A 14297-nucleotide genomic window follows, 5' to 3' on the forward strand; every position below is an offset into this window, starting at 1 on the left:
GCCGGCTGGCAGCTGATTTGGGGACACTCCCGCCAGGCTGACTCAGCAAGCACTAATGCAAAGCTTCAGCTTTGAGAAGCCAGCTCCTTAAAGCCTCAGGTAAATTCTCCTGCTATTATCAATGCAAATTAGTCTCAATCATAACACTGTGGAACTCGGGGTCAACGCTGGAGACAGTTTAGTTACCCAGATGACAGACATTTTCAAGGACTCACGTATTCCCCACACACTCTCCCTCCCTCCCTTTCCTCTCCGACTCCGATGAGTTTATCACACAGCCTTTGTGTGTTAAGAATAATCTTTTTGGGAGATTTAATTACAAGGTGAAATACGTCCAATTCTTTTATCCCATTTTAGAGGGATGATAAAGAAGCCGAACTGCTGCACATGTTGTAAACTCTTATTAGGATTAATGTTACTGGAACCAGTTTTTATCACCTTAATAACACTATTTGTCACATGCCCTGACACGCACCCAGCAAAGGTGTAGCTGCGGGAGCCTCTCCAGCCCATCAAACATGAATCTAAAGGATAGAAAACGCAATTTGGAAACTGCACTAGCATAAATAAATACTTTTTATTATGGAGCTGCTCTGTACTGCTTTCATCTCCTACAGGCCATTGTATTTTCCAAGTGTACGTACGTACACACGCATGCACACCTGCACAAAATGTAGTATGGGCAAGCACATGCTTTGACAAACCACAGAATCTGCCCCTGCTTCGGCATTCTTCCTATGGTTTTCTGAACTCCAAGGAAATACAAAATCCCGTTAGAAAACAATGGTGTGAAATGTGATAAATTGGCTGCTTTCAAACTTGGCACTATTAGTTGAGTTTAGAGCCCCACACGCAGGAGAGAGAAGTTTCATAAACCCTGATATGAATGGAATCGGTCAAGTGATTGTTAGAATTTCAGGCCAAGATTTCTGAAAATTAAGGCTGACGAGAGGTTTTCAGAAGGACTAAACAAGAGTTAAGCACAATGGGAGCGGAGTCCTAATTTCTTTTTGTGCCTGGGAACGTCGCCCTCTAAAGTTATGCTGTTAAGTCCATATTTAGGCACCCAAATAAGCACTTTGATGGTCAAAGGAGCTGAACTTCTCTGAACTACCAGTGACTTCAACATGAGCTGCTGCGGGCACTGACCTTTTAAGGGCAGAGGGGAAATCGGTACTTCTTTAAATGCCTAACTTCAAACCCAAGAGACTGGTTTTAGGCACCCATTTTTTTTTTAAAAAAATTGGCCTCAAGTGATGATAAATATCCCCCCGCGCCACCCCATGAGGGGAATGAAAACGTGACTGCAGCATGGTGCAAATGCAGAAAGGATCAGAAAATAAAACTGACTGGTTTAACTGGCCAATCAGAGCAAAAGGAAATAGACAGCACATATGGTAAAAAGTAAATAACTTACACCCTTCCCCTTCCACCCCCCGTCCAGTAATGAGTACCACATGGGCAGACTTCTGCAATGAGCTTTTTCAGTTAGATGATCTGGGCCCATGGTGTTAAGAGTAACCCGGGACAGCTGTTTGTTTCTAGGTAGCATTTTCACCTGGATGAAAACATATAGGATATGTTTTATTTTGCAATTCTTACCGAAGGGCTCTAAACCCAAATTTACAGCAAGGGAATTGGTTTGAAAGGTTGCAAAAAGTTGGTTAAAATTAATTATATATAAAATACTCCCCCCTTTTCCTCACGCGGGAGAAGTTTTCTGGCTCTTTATGAAATCAGAGCAGCACTCTCTGCGTCTCCCCCAGGGGAAGCTGTTACATTTGCTCTGGAGTTTTTCATCTCACAGGCTTGCTTTGCTTTCCTTGTTCAGGAGAGGCTGGATCCCCGTCAGGGAAGCGCTAGAATTTCTGAAGGAATTTGAGAACCAGGTCCCGCAACTTGACCCGGAGTGTTTCGTCATTGTCGCAGATGATGTGTGTTGAATCCTCTTCTATCTGAATGAGGGTTTCTGCCTCTTGCAAGAGCACAATGTGTCCCTTTGCAGTGTCCTCTACCTTCACATCACTGAAACCATGCTGCAGATGGAGATTGGGGAGAAAGAGTACTCACACTTAGAATGAAATATTTGGGTGTGGGGGAATAAGGGCCATAAAAGACACAGCTCTGCACTCAAATTCTGTAACACCAAGAAGAAGTAGGATTGAAAGCTACTGTAAGTAGCAAACTGCTTTGTAATTATTAGTTATAAGCCTACTGAAATTCCTGCGATAAACACTGAGGCTATGTCTACACTGCGCACCTTACAGAAGCACAGCTGTGCCACCTCCTGCCGACAAAATAAAACCACCTCCAAGAAGGGGCGGTAGCTTTGTTGGCAGGGCAGTGTCTCCCACTGACAAAGCGCTGTCCGCAACGGGGCTTTTAGACACTAAAACTTTTGCTGGTCAGGGAGTTTTTTTTTTTCACACCCCTGACTGGCAACAATTTTACTGATGAAAGCGCAGTGTAGCTACAGCCTAAGTATTATACCCATTATATAGATGGGGAAACTGTGGTACAGGGAGGTTAAAGCCAAAATGTGCAGAAATGGCAACTCATTTTGGGTGCCCAACTTTAGACAGCTGGGGCTTGATCTTCAGCGGTGCACTTCATGTCCACCTTCTTGACTTCAAATGCAGCTGTAGGAGCTCAGCACCTCCAGCAGGGGGAAGGGAGGGAATCAAGCCCTCTAGGTATCGCAAGACATCCCCCAAAACCAGAGGCACCCAAAGTTAATCAGCCCTTTTGAAACTTTTGGCTGAAGTGACTGCTTAGGATCACACACCAGGTCAGCTGCAGGTGTAGGAATAAAACTCTGACTTCAAGTACTCTGTTCTAACCCCTAGACATTGCTCCCTTCCCTACCAGTACAGCTCTGTTCTGTTCTCACCATAAACGACCTCTCCCCTCCTCCACCAGCTAAACACCTGGCTCTTTCAGGAGTGGAGCCAAGGAGGACACCAAGTGCTCCATCAATTCAGTAACTTTAACTGCTCCTTAGTTCATTTGATAGTTTTTTTCCCCTTCCACACCTCAGAAACCAGTGGATGATCTAGAACACGCATTGCCACGGAGGAAGAGAGAGGAAGGAAGGTTAATTTGTCATGAGGCTTCCTGCATTATTTAAGGCTGTCAGTTTAAAAAGCACTGCATTAGCAGGGATCCCTTGTGGGGACACGTGACGCTACGCCCAACTCTCATGGCTAGACACCATTACCGAGGTGTCTGGAGCACAAAGCCGGAGTTCAGAAAAGTTTTACATTTTGGTGGAGGGCAAAGGTATTTGAACAGTGAAAGAAGAGCAAAATGAGACCCGACAGGCCATCGAGCCTCCCCACCCATGAGAGAGCAGGATGGCCCCTCATAGTCGCATCCTGCAGTAATTTGTCCAATATAGTTTTAAAATGACGGATAAAATGGGGCTTCCATCACTTTTCTTGGGGAGATACTTCATAGTCAGCAGAACCCCCACCCCCATATTCAGGGTATCTTATCTCCTCCCTTCACCTTGTTCGGTCTGTTTATATCCCTTGGACCACCACATACAATCCCCTTTCCTGCTCTACACTGGCTTTCTGGGCTCTGGGAAAGTCCACTTGAACCTCCATGCTGCAGGAGACATAATGTTATTACCTTCTCCAGTGTCTGTACAAACTGGTCCATGGGAATGGAGCCACTCAGCAACGGCTTCAAAGGTTTGCATTCCGGCGTGTCGTCACTCACCCGCTTTCTCTTCTTGCTGGCTGGGGGCTGTGCGGGTTTTGGAGGGGGCTAAAGGCAAGAATGCACAGTAAACAGACCAGCTGAAAAGCTTATTACAGAATTAGTAACCTGGGGTGCACGCATATAAGAGGTGGAGGGAAGGGGCAGACTCTTACCCTCACTGCTGAGAGGGAGTGTTGTAGCTCTGAAGGGAAGACAAGGAAACTGACCCTGGATTCCACTGCCCGCCATCACTGGTGGGCCAGGACCTTCAAAAGCAATTACCAATTTTGGGTGCCCATCTTGAGACACCGTAAAGGAGTGTGCTGAGCACTTGCTCTTGCAGATTCAGGCCTCAAGATTTAGACCATTATTATTGATTTAGCACCTACAACAGTCTCTTGTTCAAGTGCTGTACAAGACAAAACAAGGCCGTGCCCACCCTGACAAACCTCGAAGACACACACACAAGTCAGGCTGCACTGGCAAATCCCGAGTGAGGAAAAAGTTGTTGGGAGTTCTGGGTGTTAATAGTGTTAGTAACTCACTCCTCACTGGCATCACAAAAGTCAACCTCCGAGGAGGGATTTTGCATAGGCAGGCCCTGGAAAAGCACTCTCTGGAGCAGTTAGAAAGTTTGCCCAGGGAAGTATGCCGAGTCATGCTGGGAAACTTCTGGCTCCTTCTCTGGCAGGGAGGAAGAGAGCAGAGCAGCCCAAATGCCATTGCCCCTTTCCCAGGAACGGAGGAGGAAGCAGGGTAGACCCTGAGCTGCTGATCTTCTCTCAGGTTCAGAGGCGGGGAGAAGAGCGGCCCACAAGCCCCAGCTCCTTTATGAGCAGGGGGAGCTCAGGAGGCAGCAAAAGGTTCTCTGCGAAGAGCTAGGGTCTGGCTTTCATTCATTTAGACATTGCCTCCCTCTACAAAGCAGTGCTGTGGCAGCTGCAACACTGCTACTCTTGTAAGCCTGAATGGGGAAGGATTCTCTCCCCAGTTGAGCACTGGAGAACCTCATTTCACAGTCTAACCCAGGGGTCGGCAACCTTTCAGAAGTGCTGTGCCGAGTCTTCATTTATTCACTCTGATTTAAGGTTTCACAGGCCGGTAATACAGTTTAATGTTTTTTTAAAAGGTCTCTTTCTATAAGTCTATAATAGATAACTAAACTATTGTTGCATGTAAAGTAAATAAGGTTTTTAAAATGTTTAAGAAGCTTCATTTAAAATTAAATTAAAATACAGAGCCCCCCGGACTGGTGGCCAGGACCTGGTTGTGTGAGTGCCACTGAAAATTAGCTCGCGTGTCACCTTCGGCACACGTGCCATAGGTTGCCTACCACGATCTAACCCCAGTGTGGGGGTGCATCATCTGCCCCTAGGAGAACAGAGCATTTCATTCACTTAGGGGACAAGGGTCCCCCCCCGGCAGTGTTTTAAGGCTGCCTACACCTTCTACTCCATGACCGTCCACTGTGAAAGACTGAATGATACAAGTACTTGTACTAGGCACAGACACTAATGTGATTCGTGGCCTTTCCTTACGAATAATCCCTCTGCTCCTTTTATCTCAACTAGGCACACAGAGATTTAGAAGCAGCTCACTTTCAGTTCTGCATCTGATTCATCCAGGAGTCCAGCCTTGCTCATGCGCACTAGGAGAGAGCATCTGACCACATCTGCTGCAGTGTGGGCACAGGTGCTAGTTGAAGGGGTTGCCACATGGGAAGAGCTGGGACCCAGATGCCAGGGCTGCCCTGTGTATGGAGAGTTTCCTCCAATCCCCTCATACAGTACCTGAAGCACATGCTTGTTGTCTTTGGTATGCAGCACGGCAGAAACAGTTGCTAAGGAAATGCCAGGTTTAATCTCCAAGGGCACCAGCGAATCTGCAAGCTGAAGCAAACAAAGGATTTTGTTTAGCAAGTGATAATCTCTAAATTCCAACCAAGCCAGCTGTGATTTAAATTGGCAGCCTGATGTTTTTAACATGAACTAATGAACTGTAAACACAGACCAGAGTGCAATGACAGAGCACTCCTACTTGGCATCCCCCCTCCTCGTCTCTCTCCCCTTCTGCCGCTCAGTGCTATTGACTTTTGTATCGCTCTCAGAAGTGGGTTTTCGGTATCCAAGGGCAACTTTTATGAAATGGACAGTTAAAGAGACACCTAATTTTAAAAAGCATTAGCTACATTACTGACATCTTTGATTATTAGCACTCTAAGTCTAATTTTCAATTGTTCATGCTGTTTCTTTACATCTTGGATACTTAAAAAAAAAAATCAAAATCAGTTTCACATTCAGGTTCTTAACGTCCGGACTGCAGAGTACGTAGGGGAAGCTGAATTTGTTTGGAACCAGGTTGTTAAAGTGCATGTAAATGCTTGTGTTGCTTTTTGTTTTCACTCAACCTCTAGATTTGGGTCTGAATTTCAGTCAACAGCAACCCTTTTAAATACACATTGCCCACTAGTTTTTGGAGGGAGGATGTGGCAGTAAATGCTCCATGGTCAGCATTCTGGATGCGGAGGTTTGCAGAAGATGGGAAACTATGAAGTGACATGAGGAGCAAATTTCAGTCACCCACTCTAGTCTCCAGGTGGCCTCTCTCTTTAGTCACAGACTGTTAAACTTTCTCATTCATGGTAAATACCAATTTTTAAAATATGATCAACATGTATCTGGCCCCAGGTGCAACTTTATAAAGCACCTACATATTGATATTCATATAAAACTGTCACTGTCTAAAGAGATTCCCCCATGCCATCTAAAACTGCCCCCGCAGCACATCTCTGCAGGGGAAGTCTGAGCAAACTGACAGGCCTTGCAGAGTGGGCAGGCAGACTCAGGACCTACCAGACCAAGGTGGCTGGGGAAATTAATTCCTGAGTTGGGGGATTGGCCAGCAGCCTCTAAACATACAAATCTAGGACCTGTGAGCACAAGCATCTTGAATGTCACATGCTGGTGAGCCAAGCAGATAAAAAGAGGTATGCCGGACCCAAGCCATAAATGCATTTAGGAGGTAAGAACTAAACACCTTGACCTGCATGAGTGAACTGGAAGCCAACGCTGTCCTTGGAGCACAGATATTATAGGGTCCCTGCCACAAACAGCACAAAGTGAATGAGAATTTATATGCTGCATCCGCTGACTTTTCCCCTTAGTTTTCAAGGGTAGCCCCAGCAGAGGGCACTGCAGTCATCCAATGTGGAGGTACCAAAGCCATGGATGGAACCTGATGGAAAAGGCTGCAAACTAGCCAGCCCAAGAGGCTACTAGTGTTCTCAGGATTCAGAAGCTGTTGGGACTCCAGATGGTGAAGAAAGGTAACAATGGGTAAGCACCACCCTGGAAGGAGCAGGGATCGACTTCACTATTTCCCCATAGCAGTAACCCCCATATCCCACAAGATATCACGTCAGACTCCAGAGGACAGAGCCTCCACTAGATTTCTCTCATCTGAGCCTAGTCCTCTGCGCAGCATCCATGACTGGGGCCAGATTTTGAGAAGGACTTAGCATCTAGGGTGCCAAGCTCCCTTGAAACTTCAGCCACTCATTTTCATGCCTAAGTGGGAACAGAGCTCGTTAGAAAGTCGGCCTCTATAGCCAAGCATCTCCGGTACACTGATAGCAAGGGAACACACGAAGTCTTGCTGCTGCCACGCGCTGTTCACATGCATTAAAAACAGGAGGAGAATCTCCATGCATTTCACAGAGATGGGGATTATTCCCAGTCCAGGCCCAGAGGGGTTAATCAAAGCCTTGCCAGAGATCACACAGCAAGTCCACGGCAGAGTCCGGAATAAGAGCAAGGGTCTGTCTTAAACCACTATACCATGCCACCTCCCCACAGTGCAAGGAGGTGGGTACTATATACTTTCCTATGGAAGCAATTGCTGCAAGGATGTTATGTGATTGCAAGTGGTAGAGGCCGTGATCCATACAATTCTGAACAGAAGCGATGTGTGGGATTTCCAAAAGCACTTGCCATTGGCCTGACCCCACTCCCAGTGAAGCTATGGGAATTTTACCACTGGCTTCAATGAAAGCATTTAGGTCAACGTTAAACATTTCTGAAAATCTTAACCAGTGTCACTATTAAGAAGCAGCCCATCCTATGAAGAAATTTGAGAACACCGGCTTAAAAAGGGATGGATCGATGTTTTCCACTGGAAAATAATAGACACGCATATAGGCCTCAGTAGCAAAATGTAAAAGAAAAGCCGTACGTTGGCAGTCACAGCTTCAGATCTGGCCTCAGAGCTAAAAATAGCTATACTTGCAGAAGTGTAACGCATTGCACTTTGAAGGGATCGAAGGCACTTTCTCTCCCTGCCCCTTTGCATTGTGGAATCAATACAGAACTGGCCCTAACAAAGAACACAATGAAAAGTGACAACTATTGTAAAGGAAGAGATTCTTAAATCAAAGGAGCTGCCTTGTATGAAAGTTCTAAAAGTGCCTCTTCTGTCACTGCAGCACTCTGCTATTCCAGTCTATTGAGTATTAAACACGCGGGGACAGTAAATCGCAACACTTGAGCCATAAACAGTCAACGACGCTCTGCAGTAGCCATTTACTTTTACCTTCTCTACAATACCAGCTCATCTTCCATTGATCAAGAGTTGGCTGATTCTTAGTATGGAAGCTCAATGACCCAAACTGAAGGTTATTACGTCACATCCAACGACGCAACAAGGAGGAAAGTTCTACCTCCCAGTCATTACTTCAACCCTAGCGCCACGGACTAGCATTGTGGAAGCCATGGAAAAACAAACACAAACACAAACACTGAGCACTAGTGTTACACTAATCAGCCCCCTATACACAGATGAGCACTTGTGTGGTGTTACTAACATGAAAACACTGGTAGTGTTCTGATTTCCTTCCATGTTCCTATTGCCGGAGGCCTGTGAAGAATCAATGTTAGTGTAACACTGGGGATTGTCATCAACCTTTAGACTGGGAAGTGGCACGTTTGAGTGTGGCTTGCTGCTCTTTTAGTTTCACACTCTTTACTTCTCTGTTTTGGTCTGTTTCCATTTCAATTTTTACCATAAAGAATCAACCTCTAAAAGAGTAAGATTGCCAGTGTCGTGCCAGAGTGCAGCCTCGCGAATTAGGACAATTGCAGAGAGATTTGTTTTTGGAAGTGTCACTACTGTGATTTTTCCACGTAGATGGCAGTGTAAGTCCTTGTAGCGTAAGTAACTTCTTAGCAAACACTGCTGCCGAATCTCTCGCTTGGGATAGTATTTTCCACAACTGAACAGGATCTGGCATACCAAACGCTGCTGATGGCCAGCTACAGTTGTTGGCATGGAAGATAAACGTACATGCAGGCTGAGGGTCAAATCCTAAATCTTTACCTAGTCCTCTCTCAGGTAAAACGGTCATTGGACTTCAGTTCAGGCCATGCACTACCTTCAGTTCACAGGCAGAATCCCACTGAAGGCAACGAGGGGCTGCACAATGACTGAGGATAAAATGAGTCCTTTGTAGTAAATTTTTAAGCTAGTTACTGGCCAATCATTTCCATTTCCCCACCCACCCATCAAGTGCCAGAATTGTAGCTCCTGAGTTCAGATAGGCACAGGGCCAAGATATTCCTCAGGGCCAGTCCGTGCACAAGACATGCTTCATACAGCCTTTTAACCTAGAAGTTGAATCCATATAAAATTAGCATCCTCCCTAATTGGTTATAGGCAACTTCACTTCTGTTGATAGTGAAGGTTTGGATAGGCCTGACAGAAGCCTGCTGTGATTTAATAGTTTTACACATGTAACTTTACGCTGTGCTGTAAGACATCACAGATTAACTTCTGCCTTCCCCACAAACGTGATTAAAGTAACCACATAGCTAGAAGAAGCTGGTTGGGATGAGCAGAAAACCTGGACTGACCGGGGAAGGGAGTTAACAGAAATGAAAGACTAATGCATAGATATAAAGAGAGATAACAAAAAATTATCAGCTGAAGCTGTCTATTGTCCAGTGCTGGAGGGGACTACAGTGAGAGTGTCCCGAGGTGCTTCCCACTTGTGAGAAACTGATCATTACTTCCTACTGTCTTCCCCTCTATAAAAAGATTTGTTAGACCCCGCTGGTGAGTGGTGAACTTCAATCCAGTACCTTCCCCTTTTATCCCATCTTCTGCAAGTGGAACAGGTCTTGGTCTAAACAAGAGAGCACACAGGAAGGTTTAGCCAGAAGGGACAAGATTCAATGGAGCAAGGTCTGAGACAGGCCGCACCTTACTGATCCCACTCTCTCTTTCAGAAGGAAAAGGGAACCAAGGAAGAGTACACCCAGACCAAGGGACGCTTCAGAGCAAATGGGTCCAGTGTGGTGGGGCCACACAGCAGCCTGCTGAGTCCCCAGGAAGGGGAGTTCATCTAGGGCTGGGGCGCTGCTAGAGGCCCCCCAACCAAGGCCAGGGCTCCATTGTGCTAGAAGGTGCACACACATCCAGTAGCACCGGTCCTTCCCCCAATGAGCTTTACAATAGAAGAATATTTTAAAAACAAAACAGCCCTCATTCAATTAGCCTGCTGCCAAAGTCATGTGACAGGCATCATTGTTCAAATTGTAATTAAACTGAAGTCTCACTGTTTGCTCAAAGGCTACTGTTCAAATTTCTCTGTTTGCTCCAGAAGATGTTTTCCATTCTCCTGTGAACAGACAATGCCTAACCAATTTCCAGTAAGCTGCCTTTTTAAAGTGACATGCAGACGCTCAAAGGAACAGATTAGTTAAACAAAGCAAAAATGCTTCCATAATACGCCGGAGAGCCAGCTCTAGCCTTGTGCCACTGGAGAGTCAAACACTTGCTGAACAAAGGCTGTACTAAGTGTAAATCCCATTACCATCTAAAAGTCTTGCAGGGTAAGATTTTCCTCTCTGTTACAGTGATCTCAATGCACAGTAACTCCACTGACCACCCTGGATTTACTCCTGTGTAAGAGACCAGAATCTGACCCTAGAAAGGTTAGTGAAGATTTTTTTGGGTGGGGATGTGGAGGAAAGCGGTTTTAACTGAAAGCGTCCTTTCATCACACACATCACTGAAACCGTTCTGTTACTACTGGGACCATGACGACTCATGGATTTTTCACTTTTAACAAGAGAGTTGAGGAATCAGGAGACAAATCTGGACACACCTCTTTGTACAGTTTGAAAGTCTGTGGAAGTTAATGTACCAGAGAGAAAGGGAAATGGCTGATAGACACTCACACGCTGGTGTTTTCCGGAGCAGGTTTTAGTGTTTGTTCTTTGGTTTAAGTTGTGTTTTGAAAGATAACAGGCTGGGTTCACAATGTTGATGCAGAGAGCTGTACAATACCCCTCCCCGTGGCAGTCCAGCCCCCACACAACACAGGGTGGTGGTATTCATCACCAGACAGGCAGGTGGTGTTACCACTTACACCGTCGCTTGAGATTTTCCACCATACAGGGACCACTGTTGGTGTGATTTTGGCCCCGAATGGCCCTCCCTGCAGATGGGGATGTTGCAGGCACCTTCTGACACTGAAATCTTCCACATGGCTGGGAAGCCGGCATAAACCCTGGCTGAAATAGGTAATTCATCTGTGCAAGGGGAAAACCTTTCCAAACCAACTACTAATGACTCCTCTGCACAAGAAAGGGGCAACACACTGTTTTTTTCTCCATGATCATAACGGCAGGGGTCTATGACAACTCCCAAAACGTGGAGTGGGGGCAGTTCTCTGGGATGTTAAGTGAAATGGGGGGAGGAGTGAGGGTGAAACAAATACATGCCATTGCATGCAATTTCCCCTCCTCCCAGGTCTTTGAAGATCATAATGATCCCTAAAGATCAGTTGTACTAGAGGGTATGGCTGATGATACGGAGAAGGAGAGATTACACTCTTAGAGATGTCAAGGATTTGCATAGCCTGAATGAGTTGTAGTTAGCACCAACAAGCATCCATCCTTATTGTGAGACTCAAAGGTCAAAGACTGCATGGACCAGGAAGACAGAATTTGATTTCCATGTGGTTGTGCTGGGTCCTCCTGGAGGTATGTTGGCAGTGCAAGGGGAGAAAGTTAACTCCTTCAGCAGAGGCACTTGTGTGGGTGGCCAGAGAATTCAGTCTTTAGCATTGCCAATTCAGCACCTTTCACCAGCATTACGTTCGTTTAGAGAATGAACAAAATCTTTTCTATGCTATTTTATCTTAACATTTCAGTGCTGGTGAAGGATGCCCTATTGACAGCCCTTTATTAGTAGGGTTTTCTATTGAGTTCACCACTGTGGTATCCCGGCGTGTGATTTTATACCAATATAGTTAAATCTCTCTCACTCCCATCCTTCCCTCATGTGGACACAGCTATGCTAGTAAAAGCACTTTTACAGTGGTACCCCTTGAAGAGTTGTACCTCAAACTATACTAATTTCTAAACAGATACAGGTAAAGCAGTACAAAAACAGCATAGAAAGCCCCAAGCTGTGACAGTGGGAGGAACAGACACCAGATTTCCCAATTCCCACCTAGCACCTTAGCCCATAGGCTATTTTTCCTCTGGAGACTGAAGTCCTCTCTCCACTGGTTAACAGTCAACAGAGCAAGCTTCGTCACATCCCACCCCAAGTGTACTTCCGACCTGAACTGAAGGCACCAGCTCTAGGGATATGTTGGGAATTCAGTCTCCATGGCCCATTCAGTTTCTTGGTCTTGGTTGAGGCCGCCAAAAAGGGGGTGAGTTTTGTTGGTACTTTGTCTGACACTCGCTCAATCATTTCAATTCCCCTTCTTCCTCTCCTCACTATTTTCCCCACGGCTGGTTGGAGAGTCTCACTGAAGAGGCTGGATCCTTCTCAGGGAGGTCAGCTGCACAATGTGAGAAATATACTGCACAGGCTGTGGTACCACATAAGTGCCAGGTAACAGACTCGATGCTCTAGGAGGTCCTTTCCTGAACTATCTTCTGGGTTCCTATTTGGACCCCAGACTGGGTGAACTATTCATAAAGACCAATTTATCCATCCCATTGGCTCTTTTCTGTTTACAAATATTCTGCAAAGAATCACGCTTCTCAGAAGCTAGGCGTGCTTCAAAACCACGACAGATGTTTCACATGAACCTATTTCAGCCTCAGCACTGCTCATGAGGAGTTGGCTTCAAGCATTTGGCAGCCACACTTTAAAACTCAGCATGTTCCGATTGGTCATGGAGGACGTTTCCATGCCCTGAATGGAGAAATAGCTTTGAATTAGGTTTCTGGTGTGACTAGAAGTTTTATACCTAGTGGTATATGATGGAAAAGAAAAATGGCAGTTTCTGCAAATATTCTTGCCAATAAGCCTGTGGGCGAGCATATTCGAGAAAAACAAACACAGCTGGCATCTCTCTCTCTCTCACACACACACAGTCATCTTGACTCCACCAACAGAGTATTTGAGAGCCTCACAAGCTTTAGTGAATTCATCTTCCCAACATTCCTGTTAGGGAGTGCAGTGCTATTACCCACATTGTACAGAGGGGGAACTGAGGCACAGAGACACTAAGTGACTTGCCCAAGTTGACCCAGGAAGTCTGTGGTAGAGCAGGGAAGTCAACGTTTGTCTCCCAAGTACCAGGCCAGTGCCCTAACCAGTGGGCCATCCTTCCTCTTTCTGAAAGGATGTATTTAGAATACAAGACTTGTCTGAATAACGCTTTTTGCAGGATTTACTCTGCTGTTAGCCTCGCTGTTTTCAGAGACAGGTGATATTGCCCCGGAGCAGAGCCAGGCCAAGAAATAGGTACCACTCAAACCCTCAGGCTTGAAGGGAAGCCCCAGGACTTAAACAGTAGAATTTAAATGCTCCCTAGGTCTTGACCTGGCTCTCTGCATAGGGGGTGAATATCACCCTGCTAATATAGGATTTGTTTTGGTCGCAACCCTCAACATATGTCACCTTTTACTAGCCCTAGCTTTAACAGGATCCAATAAATATCCAAATGGCTCCAACAAATCCACATGCCACAGTGACTTTGCATCTGAGAGCATATTTTTCAATTAAAACACATCCTCAATTCCAGGGATAATCTCAGCAGGTGATTGCATACTCACAAAACTGAATTCAGGCACAAATTGGATACAGATGATGTGGTGGTGGTAGGAGCTTGGCTTATCGCAGTTTGTTACTCAGGTACAGTTCCTCATGTAGTTCTGCATCCTGTGTTAACACTAAGGGTATTGTTTTTCCTCCAATGAAAAACAGATTTTTTTTAATCCATTGCCATAGGGCTATATAGTCTGCTTGTAAACAGCTCCCCTTTGATCCACAGACACATCTGTGCTGATTGTATTGTCAAAATATTTTAACATCATGCCTGTTAGAATACAGGTCACTTAATATTAAGAGTACGTTTGTGCATAGTTTATAGGATTAATACATTATTAATCAATGTGACAAGCATAAGTAGTATTCTTCTGGAATACTGTATGCGCAATTCTGGTCTCCCCTGTTTACGAAAGATAACTTCAAAATGCAACAGTTGCAGAGAAGGGCTTCTAGGATGATCAGAGGAATGGAGACTCACAGAAATGTCGGACTGGAAGGGACCCTCGATAGGTCATCTATTC

General features: G+C 45.5%; 1 protein-coding gene across 2 annotated transcripts in view; it reads right to left on the bottom strand.

The window, feature by feature from the left end:
• Nucleotides 1–1534: 1534 nt before the first annotated feature.
• The window catches only part of INTS9 (integrator complex subunit 9), a 91588-nt gene continuing 78825 nt past the window's right edge, over nucleotides 1535–14297 (bottom strand). For both annotated transcript variants that reach the window (XM_075063586.1, XM_075063587.1), the window contains 3 exons: nucleotides 5496–5594; nucleotides 3634–3771; nucleotides 1535–2036 (listed from right to left, as the gene is read on the bottom strand). In XM_075063586.1, the coding sequence (XP_074919687.1) occupies nucleotides 1860–2036; nucleotides 3634–3771; nucleotides 5496–5594 (414 nt within the window). In that variant the 3' untranslated portion in view covers nucleotides 1535–1859. The remainder of the gene's footprint in view (nucleotides 2037–3633; nucleotides 3772–5495; nucleotides 5595–14297) is intronic.

This window comes from Chelonoidis abingdonii, chromosome 3, assembly GCF_003597395.2.
Source record: "Chelonoidis abingdonii isolate Lonesome George chromosome 3, CheloAbing_2.0, whole genome shotgun sequence".
NCBI lineage: Eukaryota > Metazoa > Chordata > Testudines > Testudinidae > Chelonoidis > Chelonoidis abingdonii.